This window comes from Caenorhabditis elegans, chromosome V, assembly GCF_000002985.6.
Source record: "Caenorhabditis elegans chromosome V".
Classification (NCBI taxonomy): Eukaryota; Metazoa; Nematoda; class Chromadorea; order Rhabditida; family Rhabditidae; genus Caenorhabditis; species Caenorhabditis elegans.
This window is the reverse complement of record NC_003283.11, coordinates 8,508,421-8,525,155: the sequence shown is the minus strand read 5'-3', so window position 1 is coordinate 8,525,155 and position 16,735 is coordinate 8,508,421. Positions and strand designations below refer to the sequence as shown.

Genomic DNA, 16,735 nt, shown 5'->3' with positions numbered 1-16,735 from the left:
AATGAATCCCGATAAAGTAGGCCTGCTTTCAACCCATGTTAGGTCAAATCCCAATGCAGGACTATATACATTAATGTGCATACCTAGAAGCTCTAGAGTCAATAAAATGTATACCATTTATATTTTGTAGCTTTTGTAACACTGTGTTCTGATGTCGGCTCTGCTAAATCTTTTTCTTCATTCCAGTTTATCCCTGGCATGTGTAAACTCAACAGTCGTTTCTCTCTCTCTCTTAGATTTTCTGCCTTTTAACTGTGCAATTTTCACACGTAGCTTGGTTTAAACCCCCTCAACATGTGTCTGTGCATCGATTATTTACCGTCTTTAGTAGATCAAAGGTTGAACCAAAAACTTTAGAGTCTCTTCTTTTTGACTGTACATTTTGACCTGACGGTAAATAAGCAGAGCTGTCTCTATGGTGTGAACAAATAAGCTTACGGTAGCGACAAGTACTCAAAAACGTGGTTCTGAAACGATTTTATTGTACATTTAAAAAAATGGAAATTGAAATTTATACGATATTTTTGTATCAAAGATTGAGATCAAAGTGATGTGAGTTTGAAAAAAAGAAATCAAATATTGAACATTTGAATTAAGGGCTTAGACATGATGTTGAGACTCGGAAGTAGGCGAATTAATTGGTGTCTGATGAGAATGATGATGATGTTTTGTAGAATAGGCATGCTTCCATATTTCTGCCAAACAAGCTGAACTATGGAATCGGTAGAAAACAACCAATGGTGACGATATATTCAAAAGCTCAAAGTACTTTGTTTCCATGAGAGCTGGAAATCCGTATGTTGACTTCATTCCTTCGAAAGTGTGATAGACAAATAGAGTTATGTTGATTAAAACTAAAAACGTCAGTGTTTGTTTTCCAGGTTGAGTTCGAGCATTGACTTCTGATAAGCATCGAAGACGAGATGCAATTAATATGTACATTGCTTGAATTATTACTTGAATTATTCGAAATGTGAATACAGCGATTGGTAGATTCGGAACATGACTTCCAGTTCGATTCCCATTAACAATCATATCAAATCCAATGGAACAATATATTAGTTCTCCGACTAATCCGATAATTAAAAGAATTTCATCAATAACTTCCCCATGAGCATGAAGACGATATTGGAGTACTCGCATTCTGAAAAAAGTTAGTTGAATTGAGCAAACTATGAGATAATCATTGTTTGCATTAAGGTGAAAATTTAAGTGCTCTTGGACATAGACTATGTTTGTAAACTATAACTTTTGAAATACTCAAACGTGGTAGTTGCATCTTTGATCTTGAAACTATGTTCTTCACAATGAACTTATATTAAAAAATTAAAGTGAAAACATTTAATTTGAGTCTTTCTATCACACTCAAATATGTTTGCGACAATTTTATATGAAGATTTTGGTTTCAACGTTCCCAAATTACCTCTATAAAATTAGAGGCTAAATTAAAGAAAGTTTGAGTTTGATCCACCTTTGAACAGGACCACTCACCTCCATGCTCCAAAAATAGTTGCCAATAACGTGACGCAGAATAGAATTAAATTGACAATTCCAATAACCAAATCAGCACTTTGAGTCTTCTTCTTATTATACAACATTGTATAAATTCCAATTGTTACAAAAGCGGCAGTCATGAAAAATATTCCAAGGAATAGACCGATTGTTGTGTTATGACAATCCATTCTTAGCTTCTTCTTCTTTTTATCAACTTTCATTTCAATATTTGTCGCTCCCATATATTTCCAAATAATGAAGCAGATAGCTGCTCCAATAAGAGAATATTCAACGAGACAAGTGAGCAGAAAACTTGAAAAGTCACCGAGACGAACCATTGATTGCATTCGGAGCAATGATGTTGTGTTGGATGAATTGGTGTAAGGATATGGAGTGCTTGTATATGTTGTTCCTTTTCCAGGCTTTAACTTTTCTAAAACTACTTCGATAAGGTTCTCCAATAATGTAGAAGATTCCGGTTCGAGTATTTCTTCGGAAGAGGAAGAAGAATCAGAAGAAGATGATGAGGAACTATGATATTCCAGCTCTTTCTTTTGCTTTTTAAGCTTTTTGACTTGCTGAAAATTAATATTTAAATTGCTTTAGAGACTCCATACTTACCGCTTTCACAAGACACATGGAAAACCATGTCCATAAATTTACAGCTACACAATGCATCATTCCAAAACTTGCGAGAATATTCGATCGATGAAATGTGATTTTTGAATTACAAACTATGAAATGCATTTGTAGAAATGTGAATATTATCGCCGCAATATGCTTGGCAACGACCAACCGATGAACACATTCACCAGAGAAACACAAGAAGATTTCACATCCCCAAAGAACACTTCCAAGTGTTCCGAAGACTGAAAAAATTTATTTTGTGGAAACAGGAATTGAAAAATATAGTAACTTACAAATGGCTCCAAGTCGTAAGTATAGGGTGCCAGCTCCTTCTCCATTATGTATTGGGTCGGAAAGAAGCCATCTCTAAAAATTGGGAAGTCGAGTTATTGAGAGCGGATTTGAAGTTTTAGAACCTAGCGCCTACTTTCACAGCTTAAAATTTGGTTTACTCATTTCCCATTTCAATTAGATTGTTTAAAAATTCAATTGAAACTTGAAATGATAGTCAACTTTGGAAACATAGAGAGTCACTCGTGTAGACACGAGGCAGGCATAGGCCGCTTTAAAGGTACATAAGTAGACAGGTGTTTACTATTCAACTACTCAATCATAAATTAGACGTTTTGGTCATTAAATAGAGTCGAATACATTGTAAGACATGCCGAAGAAAACTTAAGGATTTTTGTTTAGTTTTCTAAGAAAAACATTCATAGATATCAAAATATAAAAACTCACATCTGGTCTTGGCACCAATGAAGTTTTTCGATTCAAGATCATGATCAACATGTTAATCGGTTTTGGATAAATAATCATCAAATACGTGTACATGAAGAACAAGATTGCAATAAGATACATCAATAGTGAGAAAATCTGAAAAAATGACTTTTCCTTCCTCTCCGGCCTTTATGAATCCCTACCGTTTCAGCTAGCCATAGATCTGGCGAGCTCCAGGCAGATGAGATAGAAATGAGACAAGATACGATGGTTAGAAGAAGTACATACATACTTGTGAGTAATCCAACTAGAAAACGTAAAGCTTTCGGATTTCGAATCCACTGTGGATGTTCCAACAGTGATTCAGTTGGTGATGGAAGAGCATTTGGAACTGTGACATGATCAAGTGGGGCTGTTGATGTACTCGCAACACTGACAATTGATTCTTTTTCTCGGAGAGGTTCTAGAATTGATGATAAATTGAATTTAGAGAGTAAATAGTATTTTTACTTGAATATTCTTACATACCATGTACATCAGAGTTATAATTGTTGTCCATATTCGCAAGAAATTGAAAAAAAAATGGTTAAAGTTACAGCCAGAAATTTCAAAAACTACAATGTATTGTACACGAGATATGAGATGTATCCCGAACAAAGGATGAATGGGATAAGTGTACTACGAAGAACATACAAGATGTTGAAAGTTCGGTGTACCCTCTCGAGAGCTGATCAGCACAAAAACTGTGACTTACCTTTTCTCGCCAATTCATTTTTGCTTGTGGTGCGAACAACCATGTCGATTATGACTTTCTAACTGCGATCAGAAATGTGTATTTATACCCTAAAATGAGCTACAGTACTACATGAGGGGTATCAAACGCTCAAACATTGCTGTCGGGCAGAAAAAAAACGTGTTGTCCATTTGTGGGAATTGTCTATTTATGTTTGCAATCAACAAATAGCAGTCGGAATTTCGTATAATTTCGAGTTTAATTCACGTTCTTTGATGGTTTGTACTTTGTAATTTGAAAAATTACGGTAATAGTAAAGGCACAGTAGAAAAATTTAAACGCAGGTCTCGCACGGAACACAGTACCTCTGACGACGCTTGGAAAACAATTTTGTTTCACTTGTCATCATCAGAGTGTTTTCTTCCGAATTTTTTCGAATTTAGTGGATTTTTTTTGGTTTTTCATTGATTAATTTTCCACGGAATATTTATTTTATTTCTTTTTGGTCATTTTTAATCAAAATTTTCAAAATTATTCCAGTTCCTCATGTTTCAATGTTGTAAACTGTAACCACTCAAATATTTGTTTTGAGCCGAACTTGTGTATTGTAAACTTTCCGAAGATCAAACCACCAATTAACATTTCAGTCATGTGTTAATAATCAATCAAAGTAAATATATTTATTTTCAGATCTCTCCGCATGACCTAATAAGGAACATTCAGTCCAAAATCGATGTCTACCGCATGAAAACACTACAACTGATATTAACATAACTGACATGTAAGATAATTTACTAATCAGTGCAAATAATTTTTTTTTAGGGACACCGAAGATACTTCAGGGTATTCATCGCTAAAATCATCACCACAATCTTCCGATGAAAATTTTTTGTAAGAGACATTTAAAAAAAAACCTTTTAGCTAATTCTGATAAAATATTTCTTTCAGCAAGAGGCTACAATGGGGAAAAATACGATTGGAGCTCAAGACACCAGAGTTTCTGAAAGAAAGCTCAGAATTGGAAATTGAAAAGAATGAGAAGTCTGGAATACAGAAATGTGGAGAAAATGAAGGTGAAAATGAGGAAAAGTGTGAATTTCGTCCAGTCGTCACACCAAACGAAATTGATTCTCATAAGGAGTGGTATCACAGGCTTCTAATGCTCAAGTTAGAATATAAGCGCGGTGAACGGGGAGCTTTTCCTCCATTTCCACCACCACCTCTTCCTTCCATGATGATTGCTGCAAGTAACGCCGTATCGTTCAATGCGTTCGACGAAGTCAAAAGAGCAGCTCAAGCGAAAACCGTAAGGTTATTCAGAAATTCGATATCGTAATTATCATTTTCAGGCAAAGTCTCCGAGCACGTCTTCATTGGAAAGACGAGCCCAACGTTTTTGTCCCGCTGATTTTCAACCACTTCCTCCACCTCACATCTACATTGAAATGATCAGAACATTGGCTCCTCACCAATACATTGATTTGACTTATGCTCTCGCTGGTTCGGTTCTTTTAGAGATGGGTGTCAAGATTCCTGATCGATATCCGAATTTACCTCCGAAAATTGAACCGTACCGAGACATTGAGTCAGAAGAAGCAGCTCACTGGACTGAGATGTCATCACAATCATCCTCGGAAGGGGAATATTCAGACGCTTCTGAGAGTGCGAAGCTAGTGCAAACGTTGAATAGAAGAAAAAATAAGGAACGAAGGGAAACGAGGAAGATAAGAATTGTTGCAAGTATGCTCACATCTTCGACTTTTTCAATGAAGAAAAAAAGGAAAAATGAAGGACTTGATTTTAAACATGAAACATTTCCGAGAGATTATGATTATAAAGAGTAAGAATTTAAGTAGTTATCGAATATTAAATCGTTATTTCAGAAAAACACTTTCTACATTCATTCCTCCGAGAATTGCCCGTCGTCCTCCTATTCCTCCACCGCAATTCTTCTTTCCACCATCACCACATTTCAGGTATTCATGTAATTTACTAATTCAATATCGCTAAATACTAATTTTATATTTCCAGCCGTGAGCCTCACTCGCTCCCACCAATGCCGATGATGTTGCCTATCCCATTACCACCGATGTCACTATCCTCTCCAATCTCGCCAATCCATTTCCAAAAAAATCTTCAGTCTACTCCAGAACGTCCTTCTCGAACTGATTCTTCTCGAGTCCACGCAAAACAAATCAAAAACGATATTATTATCGTCGAAAAAGTAACTGATGTCTAGAAAGACAATGATTATTTAATCTTCCAATTCTTTTCATTAATTTTTTCCTTAATTTCTGTAATTTTTAAAATAACATTTCAAGAAACTTCTCATCTCTCGTAAATCGACAAAGAGTCGTTCCTTTGTCCGCAATTGCTCGTCGAATTCGACGTTTGTGCAGAGCCGGCTGCACAATGGTCGTCGTGTCTGGAACGATTTTTTGTCGGTGAGCGACGGAAATGTTCTGAAAATCTTTGTATTTATGCTTTTGTTTTTTCTCTGTCTTCGCTTTCCCAATTTTACAAATTCCATTTGTTCCTGTTTCTTTCATTCCCTTGACAAAGTCACAAAATTTGTCCTTTTTTTCCTTTTTATCTACCGTTGTGATCTACACGAATAAGATTTTCTTCATGCTTTTTTGCTTATAAATTTTTTTTTGTGCTCGTTTGGATTTCGATAGTCCTATTATATTTATTAAAAAGATAGAAATCACAAAATTAAAAAAAGGCAAGGTAAATTTCAAAAACTGAATAATTTATGATTTAAAATTTCAATGGATATACTGAACTGAAACTTTAAAATCGTTTAATTTGTATTTTTAGGTCGTTATTTCTAGACCTCCCGAACGAGGGTCAGATTAATTAAAAAATTGCCTTTTTTGAATTTATGGAAAAACAAATCGAGTTATTCTGAATGTTGGATCATAAAATTGTTGCTCAATAATCTCACACCCCAAATCTTGTCGCAAATTTGCACTCTACTTCTCTGGCGCCATCTCTCGTTATTTCTATCTGCCACCGTGAGTTGTTTTCTTCCTACACTTCTGTTAGCGGGCCCCTCGTCTCGTTTCGAACGTGCCGTCCCCTCCACGCTCTCCATTTTTAATTCTCTTTTTCTCTTCGGTGAGTGTTTGTCTGTGAGCGAAGTGTGAGTGTCTTCTGGTTCTATCACTCATATACGCACATCCATATTTATTTCGTATATCACAGTTTAGCTCACACACACTCAATTTGTTGCAGAGGCTGTCAAAAGCAACAGTCTTTTCAGTTGGGTTCAATGCCAAAGGATAAAAAATCTAAGCAAAAAAAGGAAGGAAGTAGTGGACAAGAAGTAGAAATCGTCATTAAAAGAAAGAATTCGATTGTGGATTCAAGTGGAGGCTCGTCTTCTTCATCTTCCGAAACATCAGGAAGCTCATCGGATCAATCATCGCAATCTGGAGATAGCGACGGATCCATTGGATTTGGTAGGATTTATTGTTTGGAGGAAGCTGTTCACTCTCAAAAGCGATTGATTTCATCGATGAGAAAACATCAGAAATAAATATTTGAAATGCGAGGGATTTCGCAATTGATAGTTTTTAAAAAATTTCGGACAATTCAAACTCCTGTTTCAGCGCAATATTTATTTTTGATCTACAAAAATTAACTTTAAGAAACTTGTTTTTGTAGAAGTAGATCAAGAAAATTAGTCCTCGAAAAAAAAATTCGGAAAAGAGGTACCGCGAAAATTGTCAAATAGTTTGCTGAAAACGAGAATTTCATGCGGCGTCCATAGTGCGGAGAACAGTTTACTCGCTTTCACATTGCTCAACTTAACATTTCGCAGGCTCTGATTGGTTGATCACGCCCAATTTTTGAAATTGATCAATAGCGAAACGAAAAACTCCTCGCTTTTTCTGCGCACTATGGACGCCTCGGAAATTTCCGTTTTCCAAATTTTACCATTTCTTCTGAATAAACATAACCAAATTTCAGAACACGAGAAAGGTACAATGACTGGCGGTGATAATGTACAAGGGAGCAGCAGCAGCCACCCCGATTTGGGAAATAATTGCTCCGTGAGAATTAGAGATAGAACAGAAGAAATGCGGAAATTGATGGATGAAAATGCAAAGAACAGACCGGTGCGAATTGTCGACAATGTACATGGTGTTCCAATCACAGAATTCACTCACATAGTTCCTATCTCGGATCAAGAAAGAGATGATGGTCCATCAACTTCTGGAAGCTATCCGAATAGAGAACCTGCTCAGGTAGGAATTGAAAATAATTTTTTGAACCAGGTGTCAGAAAGAGCTTAATTTTAAAAAATTGCAGCCGTCGTGTAGCAGTTCAAAACAAAATGGAAAGACTGCGAAGAACAACTTCAAACAAAAACAATTGACAAAGAAACAAAGAAAAGAGCTCGAAAGGAAAGAATTCGAGATTTCCGGAGCACCAGCGCCAATCTATCCAGGTCAAAAAGAACGCACGAAAAATCCGATAGAATATGTTGTTGAAAAAGAGCGAAATAATCTTCATGTTCATCACTTCAATGAATGGTCCGGTGATAATGTTCGAGATGGAGAAATGGTGGTTCGAGGAACGAATGCAGCTGCTCAAAGTATGCTCGGACAGGATACGGTAGCCATTCCGTATTTGCGCCATGAAGATGAACTTGGTCCTCCAATGCATTACACTGATCTACATAAAAATTCTCAAATGAGATATTTACGGAACGTTAATACAATGTAAGAAATCAAGTTGTTCATAATCTTAAATAATTTTTGTTTTTCAGTGGAAATTACACCGGCCTTCCAGCTGCACTGAAACCACTTCATCGGATGGGATACGGTATAGCAGCATCGGGAATTCCAGATCCAGAGCCTCACACCTTGACGATTAATGGTGCAAAACCATTTATGAAGTACCAATACACAGATTACGTGAAATCTGGAGCAAAAATAATCAATTGGCGGAGTGATTTTGTTTCCAATGCAGACATGGATCAAACTTCTCAAGATGAAACCTATGTTGCCATTATGATGGATCACAAGAAAGCCCTTGAAAATATGATCGAAAATACGGATGATGAATTTCAAAAGAATATGATTATTGCACTGAGAGATCTCGATTTGCGACAAGTTCTTCTTCGATTTGGAGAAATTGAACGAATCATCGTTCGTCGGAAACAAAACTATGTATTCAGTGATTGTTTTCCACGATTCGATTCTCTTTCTCGTCAAGCTCGTATCACATATGTTGTGACCCAAACTCTTGACTGGAGCACTAATTTATTTCTCGAAAAGTTTGAAGACGATGTGACTGAGGAACGTGCCTGCTCAATTTTAATGCATCTTGCCTCAACATGTCCTGGAGAGAAACCATGTTACGAAGACAAGCATCGGAAATGCTCAATACTTCACTTCTTGATACATACGACCGCCAACAAGAATATACATTTGAGTCACAAATTTTCTGGTGGAAATACACTTCTTCATTTCGCTGCAATGACAGGTTCACCGTGCCAAGTCGATGTTCTTCTGCGTAACGGAGCTCCACTAAATGAGCTGAATGATCTTCATAAATCTCCAGTTGCATTAGCTATCCGAAGACACACTAGTCTGATTGCTCGACAATTGATGTGGCATGGAGCTGATATTGGAGGATCGTTGTCACTGAATCATGTTCAGCCAAGAACACCTCGACAGGCAGCGGTATTTTTTTAAATGTTTATCAAAAATATCAACACTTTTGAAGTACTTACCTATAAATTTCTAGATTTAAAATTGATATTAAAAGCAATCATAATATTTTTTCAGAACAAAGAGCTCTCCGAATATCATGATTATCAAGCAAAAAGCATTTCGTACAAAGCACGAGAATTTATCAATCAACGTTTGAGGGCTCTGAACAACTCGTTTGTTTCATGGGTTGAAGCCATTATTATTGACGCCGATGGACGAGTCAAGCTGGGTGTACATTCTGTAAAATCAGGTCTTCATCAAGTTCGCATCGGACAAGACATTCTAGATAGATTGGTGGTTGTACAAAATCGTACATTTGTTAAGGTTTGTATGAAAATTAAAAAAAAAACTATTTAGTCTAAATTTTTTGTTTTAAGAATAGTTTTGGAAATTATTATAACTCTATAACTCTATATAACTCTGAAATACTACAAATAAATTTTATTCGAAATTCTTTCAGAAATCATTCCAAATGGTGATCGAGAGAAGTGAATTCGAAGAAGAGCCAGTGGTAAGTCTTTTTCTTTTCGAATTATCTTAAAACTATAAATATTCACATTTGTCAGGTTCTCTTCCTCATACCTTGTCAATACAATCGATTTGACACTACAATGCCTGCCAATTTCCCACATATTGTTCGAGTTCCGATGGTTACTGATGCTCTTGCAACTGCTGAAAGAATTGCTGCGAAAGAGAAGAAGCGTATTGCAAGTGGAGGTGTTCGTGTTGAATACAAAGATGATTTAAAAGGCTGCCGACCGATTAAACTACTTGGAGAATCTGTTTCGTATGTTAATCATATGAGGAACCTTCATAAAATAATTGAATTTATTTCAGAATTAGCTTTGGAGACGGAAACGTCGATCGCCGAGAAATTCTGGAACCATTCTTCTCATTTGAACATAATGGAATCATATATGCTTACAATTTGCCTCCAATTATTTCAAGTAAGTTTCCATTTCCCTGAAAATTTACGCAATTTTTTAGATAATTTAGAGACAAAGTCCAAGCAAGTGAATGTCACGGTGAATCTCACGATTCCGGAAACTGAAGGAAATCGATTCAAAGATTGTTTCTTCATGGTTCAAGCTGTTCAAATTGTTGTTCGGGAACAACCACAGCCGATTAATCCGGCTTTCGAAAGTTCTCCCAATTCTTTTAACTTGAGACCAAGGGATCCGAGAACTGATATGATAGCCGAGAAAGTCGCTAGAATGAGAACCGAGAAGGTGATCGAAGAAGCGGCACGACGAAATGAAGTGGAAATGAGAGATAATCGAGTTCGTGGGATAGTTGCTGATATTGAGTCAGCTATAGCCTTGAAAAAGAGTAAATCGGTTCGAGGCGAAGCAACAACATCTGTGTCTTCTTCTAATTCGGCTTCATCCAGTTCGCAGGTGTATGTGAAGGACAAGACTGTTGTACACCGCTTCCCATCAAATTCTATGAAAGATTTTGACAAGCCTCCGGTATCTTCAAACAAAACGAAAACTGATTGATCTATCATATAAACGGTAAGATTTGCTTCTGTTATTTAACAATCAATTCATTGATTTTCAGATGTCATTAAAAACGGATTTCTTATTTATCATCATCAATCATCCAAATGGTTCAATCACTTTTGCTCCACAAGTATTCAATTTCTAAAACCTTCGTTCAATTTTTAATTATTTTCGTATTATTGTTATTCCGCGCTTCATGCACCTCGTTCTTGTGTAATTATCAACTACTTTTTAATCTTTTTACTGTAAGAACAGCCTATCCTTTCAATATAATCATATCGTTTTTGCCAAGTTTTCCGCAACCAACAAATTTTCGTGTCGAGATCTTTTCTCAATGTTTTCCCCGTGTTAAGCTCTCTTCCTGTTTTCATTCGGGCCTATTTCTTTTCTCTCAATTTCCATTTCTCTCTCTTTAAACTTGCCCCAAACATCCCATAACTCTTCTGGTTCAATTAAGAACGTCTAAGTCTCAATCTACACTCCGTTATTTCCTAGTAATAGTTTAACCTTTTTTCCCAGTTCACTTTTTTTAAATTAAAATCAATCCGGCTATCCCTTTGTATTGTGTCCCCGTTCATTATCTTTTGCCGTTGCATATATACCCACTTTCCTGTGAACACCATCAAACCAGTTCAAGCTCCACCCGTTTGCCGACTCCGCTCCAATTTTCATTTCTCTTTTCAATTTATATTTCATTTCATACTTTTGTGTATGTATTGAGTCTTGAGACCTTTCTGGAGAGTTTTAGACTATTAAATTATAAACGCGTCTTAAATTGCATAATATTTTCTTTAACGTTTTCTCAGTGTCACCTTTTTTAGCTGTTCAGTCGAATTATTGAATACCTCGTAGATATTATAAGATTCTATTACAATTAAGCCATATTTCCACACAGATGTCTTCTGTTAAAATCTTCGAATTGCTAGATGTTCTTGACAATTTGAAACATCTCAAGCGAACCGGCTGGGTAAAATGTGGAGTTCCTGAACCAGAAACTGTAGCCTGCCACATGTATCGAATGGCTGTACTCGCAATGGCACTGGAAGGACAAATTGATGGATTAGATGCAATTCGGACTGTGAAGATGGCTCTTGTACATGATATTGGAGAGGCTATCGCTGGGGATATCACTCCACATTGCGGAGTTTCTGATCAAGACAAATTTGATTTAGAGAAAAAGATAATTTCTTGATTCTGATTAAAATCAAAATTCTGTAGAAAGTTGCTTCAAAAATATCTCAAATCACTTTTCAGGCTATCAATACAATCGCTTCATTCGTTCCAAATGTTGGCGAGGAGTGGACAATGCTCTGGAAAGAATACGAAGAAGCTTCATCATTGACAGCTAGAGTTGTGAAACATCTCGACAAGTTTGACATGATTGTGCAAGCTGATAAATATGAGAAAACTCACGGTAAGGAATTCATTGAACACTTGGACTCTAACTGAACAAGCAATTAATTTCACGATTTTTCATTATCTTATTTTCAGAAATTGACCTACAACAGTTCTTCACGAGCACAGTAGGCGTTTTGAAAATGGAACCGTTTGCCACGTGGGATCGAGAATTGAGAGAGAATCGAATGAAACGAATCAACAAAGCGGAGTAATGAAGATTTAAACTATTTTTTTATTGTTATGATATTGTTAATGAATTGGTAAAATCATAAAAATCTCAATTTTGGAAACTTTCCTAATTACACTCAATTAAAAAAAAATAATTGACAGGAATAACAGATGGATCCATTTGAATCTTTTGTAGGTATATTGAATTCTTCATGCGTACGTCGTATTCTAAATAATACAAATTCCATAAGATATCAAATAATAATTACCGTTTTTCTTATGAGCTATAAACTTTTCAATTTCCTTCGGAATTTTGTGAGCACCACTTCCAGTTTTGACATAATTCTTCAATTTGGCAAACTCCCAGACAGGGAACGTGTCGAATGATTTAGGTTGATCATTACTAAAAGTAAAAACTCCACCATATCTGAAAATGTTCTAATTATTATCAAAATGATTATTGAATATTGCCACAAAAATAGGATTTATGAGCACTTACTCTTTTGCCGTATCGTCCCAGAATTCGAATGATTTTTCATGAAATCCATATCTCATCCCAGCCATTTCATATTTATCATTAAAATCTATATCGTAATATTTCATAATTTTGGGATTCAATTTGCTCCATTCATCTCCATATGGTGCACCATAATTCACAAATCTGGATATTAATTCAGTGTAAATATTTTCTATTCTCAAATCTTTCTCCGTGATGTTTCCACTCTGATTCATTCTTTTAATTTTCACCGTTTTTTTTTGTCAAAATCTTATTTTCATGACTCACAAAATCTGAAGATTTTTCCATAGACAATTGAATATCCTGATAAGTGAAACTGTACAAATATACCGGCTTTTCAGAAGAATGTTTTCTTGCTAGATACGAAGTTGGAACATGGAATATATAATCATCAAGAAAAGTCGCTGTTGTGGAGTCTGGAAGTTTTAAAAATATTTTTATTTTCAAAGAGAAAATCCCTACTTTTCATATAAAATTCAACACATTGTTCAACAAAACCATACGGTTTTTCATAAGCTCCCACAAAACCAAATAATTCACACAATTCCAAAAGTTCTTTCATTTTGATTCCATTTTCTTTATCAATCATATATCGAGTATAGAGAACTTCATGTGGAACTGTCCCTATCAAAAGTGGAATCTTTTTAAAATTTCCGCTTTCCAAGATTCGTCTAGGTTCGTCTCGCAAGAGCTGAAAAATTTGAAAGTAACATGAAAGTAAATTAGTCAGTTACCACTCCATCAATAACAAAATTCAATGAATCTTCGTTTTCCTCATTCAATTGATTGTGAGTGTCTACAAAATTTTCCGCACGTACTTTTCTCATACATTCAATGATATCAACGTTTTCTATACTTTCATCACATCCAACTTGTTTTACAACTTTCAGGAAAGATTTAGAGTTCGCCGCTAAAAATTTGAAATATAAAATTATGTTGTAGTTGTTGTTAATCTCACTTTTTGATTGCATATACAACGGAGTGCTCATCAAAATCATTTGATGAAAAAGATTCTCTGATTCCGGCAAAAGACTCAAAATTGCCCCAATTGTAGCACCAGAACGATGTCCGAAATAAGTAATTTTACTCGAATCTCCTCCGAAATTTCCAATTTCTCGGTCAACCCAATTACATCCTTCGATAACATCTGTAATTTTTAAGTTGCGAGCTGAAGTCTCCAGGTTATATCTTACCATACAACATCAAATTTTTCTCTAAAATATTTTTCACGTTTCCTGGTAAGTTAGGAGATCCAAATATACCAAGACGATATGGTACAGTAACCACCACAATATTGCGGTTTTGACCAACAAAATTGTTAATGATTGTATCATTAAAAAATGAACCGTGGCTTTGCACTAAACCACTTGGCACAACAACCATTACAGAACAGTTCTTCTGAAAATATTAATAATTCCTAATAACGAAAAATATCCGAAAACACAACGACAATTTACTGTTATCGTACGATTCCTACCATAATCCCTACCGTACCCTTCACGTTGACTATGTTACGATCGCTTAGATGTAGTTCAACAAAGTAAAAATAACTGTTTTTGTTTCATTTTTTAATGCTTTACGTTTTCTATGCAATATTTATTTGAGTAGACGTTGATGTAAAGACAGTCTTCTGAAGTTGATCCGTCTGCTGCTCTGGAACTGATTTTTTAAAGGAAGTAATGAAAAATGGTTTAAAAGTAAAAATTCTCACACAAAATTTCTAAAACACGTTGGCTTAAATTCTTTTGTTTCTAGAGTATTATTCCATGTATTTCTGTAAGGTTTCGGTTTTCTGAATCTCAATTTTCCAACTGGCGGTTCAATATGTGGAATGCCCAAAAACACGACACTCGTCTGATTTCCATATAATGAGTACGTGGCTGTCAGCTCTCGGCCTTCGATGACTCCGTTACTGAAATCAGAACAGACATATGAATGATTCAAAAGAAAAGGAAGTTACGTTATTCGAATTTTTGCAGATGGCATATGATCAACAAAGTAAAGCAAAATAAAGAAGAGTGATTGATAAACTGGCATTTATGATTTGAACTGATTTGAGATTTGGGAGAAGAGATAGTGTGTTGCTGTGTATTGATAATTGAAAACCATATTTCAAAATGCAAATTATTTGAGACCACATTTGATTTTTGGTGGTATAAAGAATGCCATACTGTTGGCAAGGTTAAAATTAGAATACATGAGAGAGGTCCTTCGTAGCCCTGCACCGACCTACAACCTATAAAAACCAAACAGGGGTCTCACCAGGTAATTTAGAAATGAGGTTACATGTGTTTCTATTGAGAAAACTTGATTTAGATAAGCATTCTTCTGCCTAAATCGGTTGACATTTTTCCAGCTCTCATATAATCATATGATCATACAAACAAAGCTATTGTGTCATACTTTGCGCTTCCAAATTGTTCAAAACCAGCTGACAAATGAAGGAGAAATGCATTTTAAAGCTATCTACATATCTACATGATTCATTGATATCATTCCATTTTCGAGAACTTTCTGGCGTTAATCCAGCATTTATCGTGCCGAAGGAAAATAACTATGAAGCTGGAAGTCAAAAGTTCTCAAACTAAAATGACTCACTATCAGAATTCCAGGGAATAACTAATTTTTAATCAGACTTTACTCCACTTATAGCCAACAAACTGACTCTAGGCAATTTCAGTTTTTTGGCAAACATATAATGCACTCAATCCGTGTGCACGCAGTGCATGCTGTTATTGAAATTTTCTCTAGTTCTTTTCTCGAAAAAAATGAGAAAATTTACATATTAGCAAAATTCATTTGAGCAGAACAATAATTTTTTCAACTTTTTCAATCTATCAAACCTGGTTCCAATTTTGTTGATTTTTCAAAACATTTTGTGGTGTGTATTCTCAGATTTTTCACAGCAATATTTCAATTATTGTAATTTCTAATTTTCATCGTTAATTCAATTCGTCTCAATTTTTCATTTTCCATAAAGCACCTGCTCGTATAAGCTTTAATTTCAAAATTCCTGTTAGATGTCTCAAATATTTCAAACATCATTCATTAAAAACTGGAAATACATTTTAAATCTCAAAAGTCAAATTTAAAATATATGGTTTCCTGTCCCATTTTTTTGTTTTGAAGACAACTTTTCTAAAATCATATTTTTATTTTGTCTGGAATAAACATAGATTTAAATTCATCTTTGTTACCTTAGTAATATCTATTTTCGTTTCTTCCATCACAAAATTCATGAATCAAAAGTGAGTAACATTTGAAACTATTAAATGATGTTTTGAAAATAGTGATGTTGTCTAACGAATTGAAAATTTGTGAAAGCATGTGATCTTTCCCAAAAGGATCTGAAAGATTTCGCACTTATATTCATGACAATTAGTCATGAAAGTACATTTATCTAGATCGAAATGTTTTTGGCTTTGGATAAAACACCGTTCCCCAGTGAGTTCGCTTTCGTTATTTAGTTTCTTGTTATTTCGGGTACTTCTATTTCAGAGTTCTGGCACAAAATCCATATTGTTTTCTAGTTTCGGAACTATACTAGTAAGCTTGCCTTTTTAAAGAGATTTTTCAGGCAATCCTGTTGTCGAAGATTTCAAAACTATTACTGAACTTCAAGATCTATGGAATGTTTAAAAACAGTAAATTTAATTTAAGATAAAAATTATTATTGGTAATGCTTTTAAATTTGAAAACTCTTGAATATTTTATGGAAAAAACTCTAAAATGCTGTTTGTTTAGGATTATTTTAGGATTTTTTATTATTTTACTGATTTCATCCAATTTCAGTCTAGTCATCTCACTTTTTACATTCCTACGTCACTCGAACTTTTAGAGCAGATTTTAAATA

The 16,735-nt window shown here is 35.1% G+C and overlaps 4 protein-coding genes, 2 non-coding genes and 1 pseudogene across 8 annotated transcripts; 5 read left to right on the top strand and 2 right to left on the bottom strand.

The window, feature by feature from the left end:
• Positions 1-477: 477 nt before the first annotated feature.
• otpl-7 (Otopetrin-2) lies at positions 478-3,653 on the bottom strand. Its single transcript, NM_072793.4, has 7 exons — positions 3,593-3,653; positions 3,042-3,301; positions 2,860-2,994; positions 2,415-2,487; positions 2,116-2,363; positions 1,492-2,072; positions 478-1,144 (listed from the first exon to the last, which is right to left on the bottom strand). The coding sequence occupies exons 1-7, from the start codon at positions 3,633-3,635 to the stop codon at positions 601-603; spliced, it is 1,884 nt and encodes a 627-aa protein (NP_505194.2). The 5' UTR covers positions 3,636-3,653; the 3' UTR covers positions 478-600.
• On the top strand, positions 2,258-2,404 carry F45F2.16. Its single transcript, NR_069081.1, has one exon. It is a non-coding gene; the product is annotated as an Unclassified non-coding RNA F45F2.16 (non-coding RNA).
• A 606-nt stretch (positions 3,654-4,259) lies between the features above and the next one.
• Positions 4,260-6,222, top strand: F45F2.11 (Protein kinase domain-containing protein; the record flags this gene model as incomplete). Of its 2 annotated transcripts, none has more annotated exons than NM_001392564.1 (6): positions 4,260-4,352; positions 4,394-4,462; positions 4,520-4,877; positions 4,921-5,411; positions 5,455-5,547; positions 5,603-6,222. In NM_001392564.1, the coding sequence occupies exons 3-6, from the start codon at positions 4,731-4,733 to the stop codon at positions 5,808-5,810; spliced, it is 939 nt and encodes a 312-aa protein (NP_001379897.1). In that variant the 5' UTR covers positions 4,260-4,352; positions 4,394-4,462; positions 4,520-4,730. The 2 variants fall into 2 exon arrangements, with proteins under 2 accessions (NP_001379897.1, NP_001256100.1); NM_001269171.4 differs by having other exon boundaries at positions 4,268-4,352; positions 5,603-5,810.
• A 169-nt stretch (positions 6,223-6,391) lies between these two features.
• On the top strand, positions 6,392-11,583 carry F45F2.10 (ANK_REP_REGION domain-containing protein). Its single transcript, NM_072791.8, has 11 exons — positions 6,392-6,588; positions 6,809-7,035; positions 7,547-7,824; positions 7,889-8,301; positions 8,349-9,267; positions 9,373-9,621; positions 9,758-9,808; positions 9,864-10,084; positions 10,135-10,244; positions 10,285-10,811; positions 10,858-11,583. The coding sequence occupies exons 2-10, from the start codon at positions 6,846-6,848 to the stop codon at positions 10,794-10,796; spliced, it is 2,943 nt and encodes a 980-aa protein (NP_505192.1). The 5' UTR covers positions 6,392-6,588; positions 6,809-6,845; the 3' UTR covers positions 10,797-10,811; positions 10,858-11,583.
• Positions 11,584-11,694: 111 nt separating this feature from the next.
• On the top strand, positions 11,695-12,466 carry F45F2.9 (5'-deoxynucleotidase HDDC2; the record flags this gene model as incomplete). Its single annotated transcript, NM_001269169.4, has 3 exons — positions 11,695-11,979; positions 12,054-12,213; positions 12,291-12,466. 3 exons carry the CDS (start codon positions 11,695-11,697, stop codon positions 12,407-12,409), a joined length of 564 nt encoding a protein of 187 aa, NP_001256098.1. The 3' UTR covers positions 12,410-12,466.
• A 26-nt stretch (positions 12,467-12,492) lies between these two features.
• Positions 12,493-14,919, bottom strand: ZK994.1 (annotated as a pseudogene). The gene is made up of 11 exons: positions 14,843-14,919; positions 14,594-14,794; positions 14,463-14,535; positions 14,076-14,280; positions 13,841-14,029; positions 13,617-13,792; positions 13,345-13,573; positions 13,150-13,298; positions 12,865-13,026; positions 12,635-12,792; positions 12,493-12,593 (listed from the first exon to the last, which is right to left on the bottom strand). Coding segments are annotated over exons 1-11 (1,720 nt in total).
• 21ur-10609 lies at positions 14,479-14,499 on the top strand. Its single transcript, NR_069080.1, has one exon.
• Positions 14,920-16,735: the final 1,816 nt, after the last annotated feature.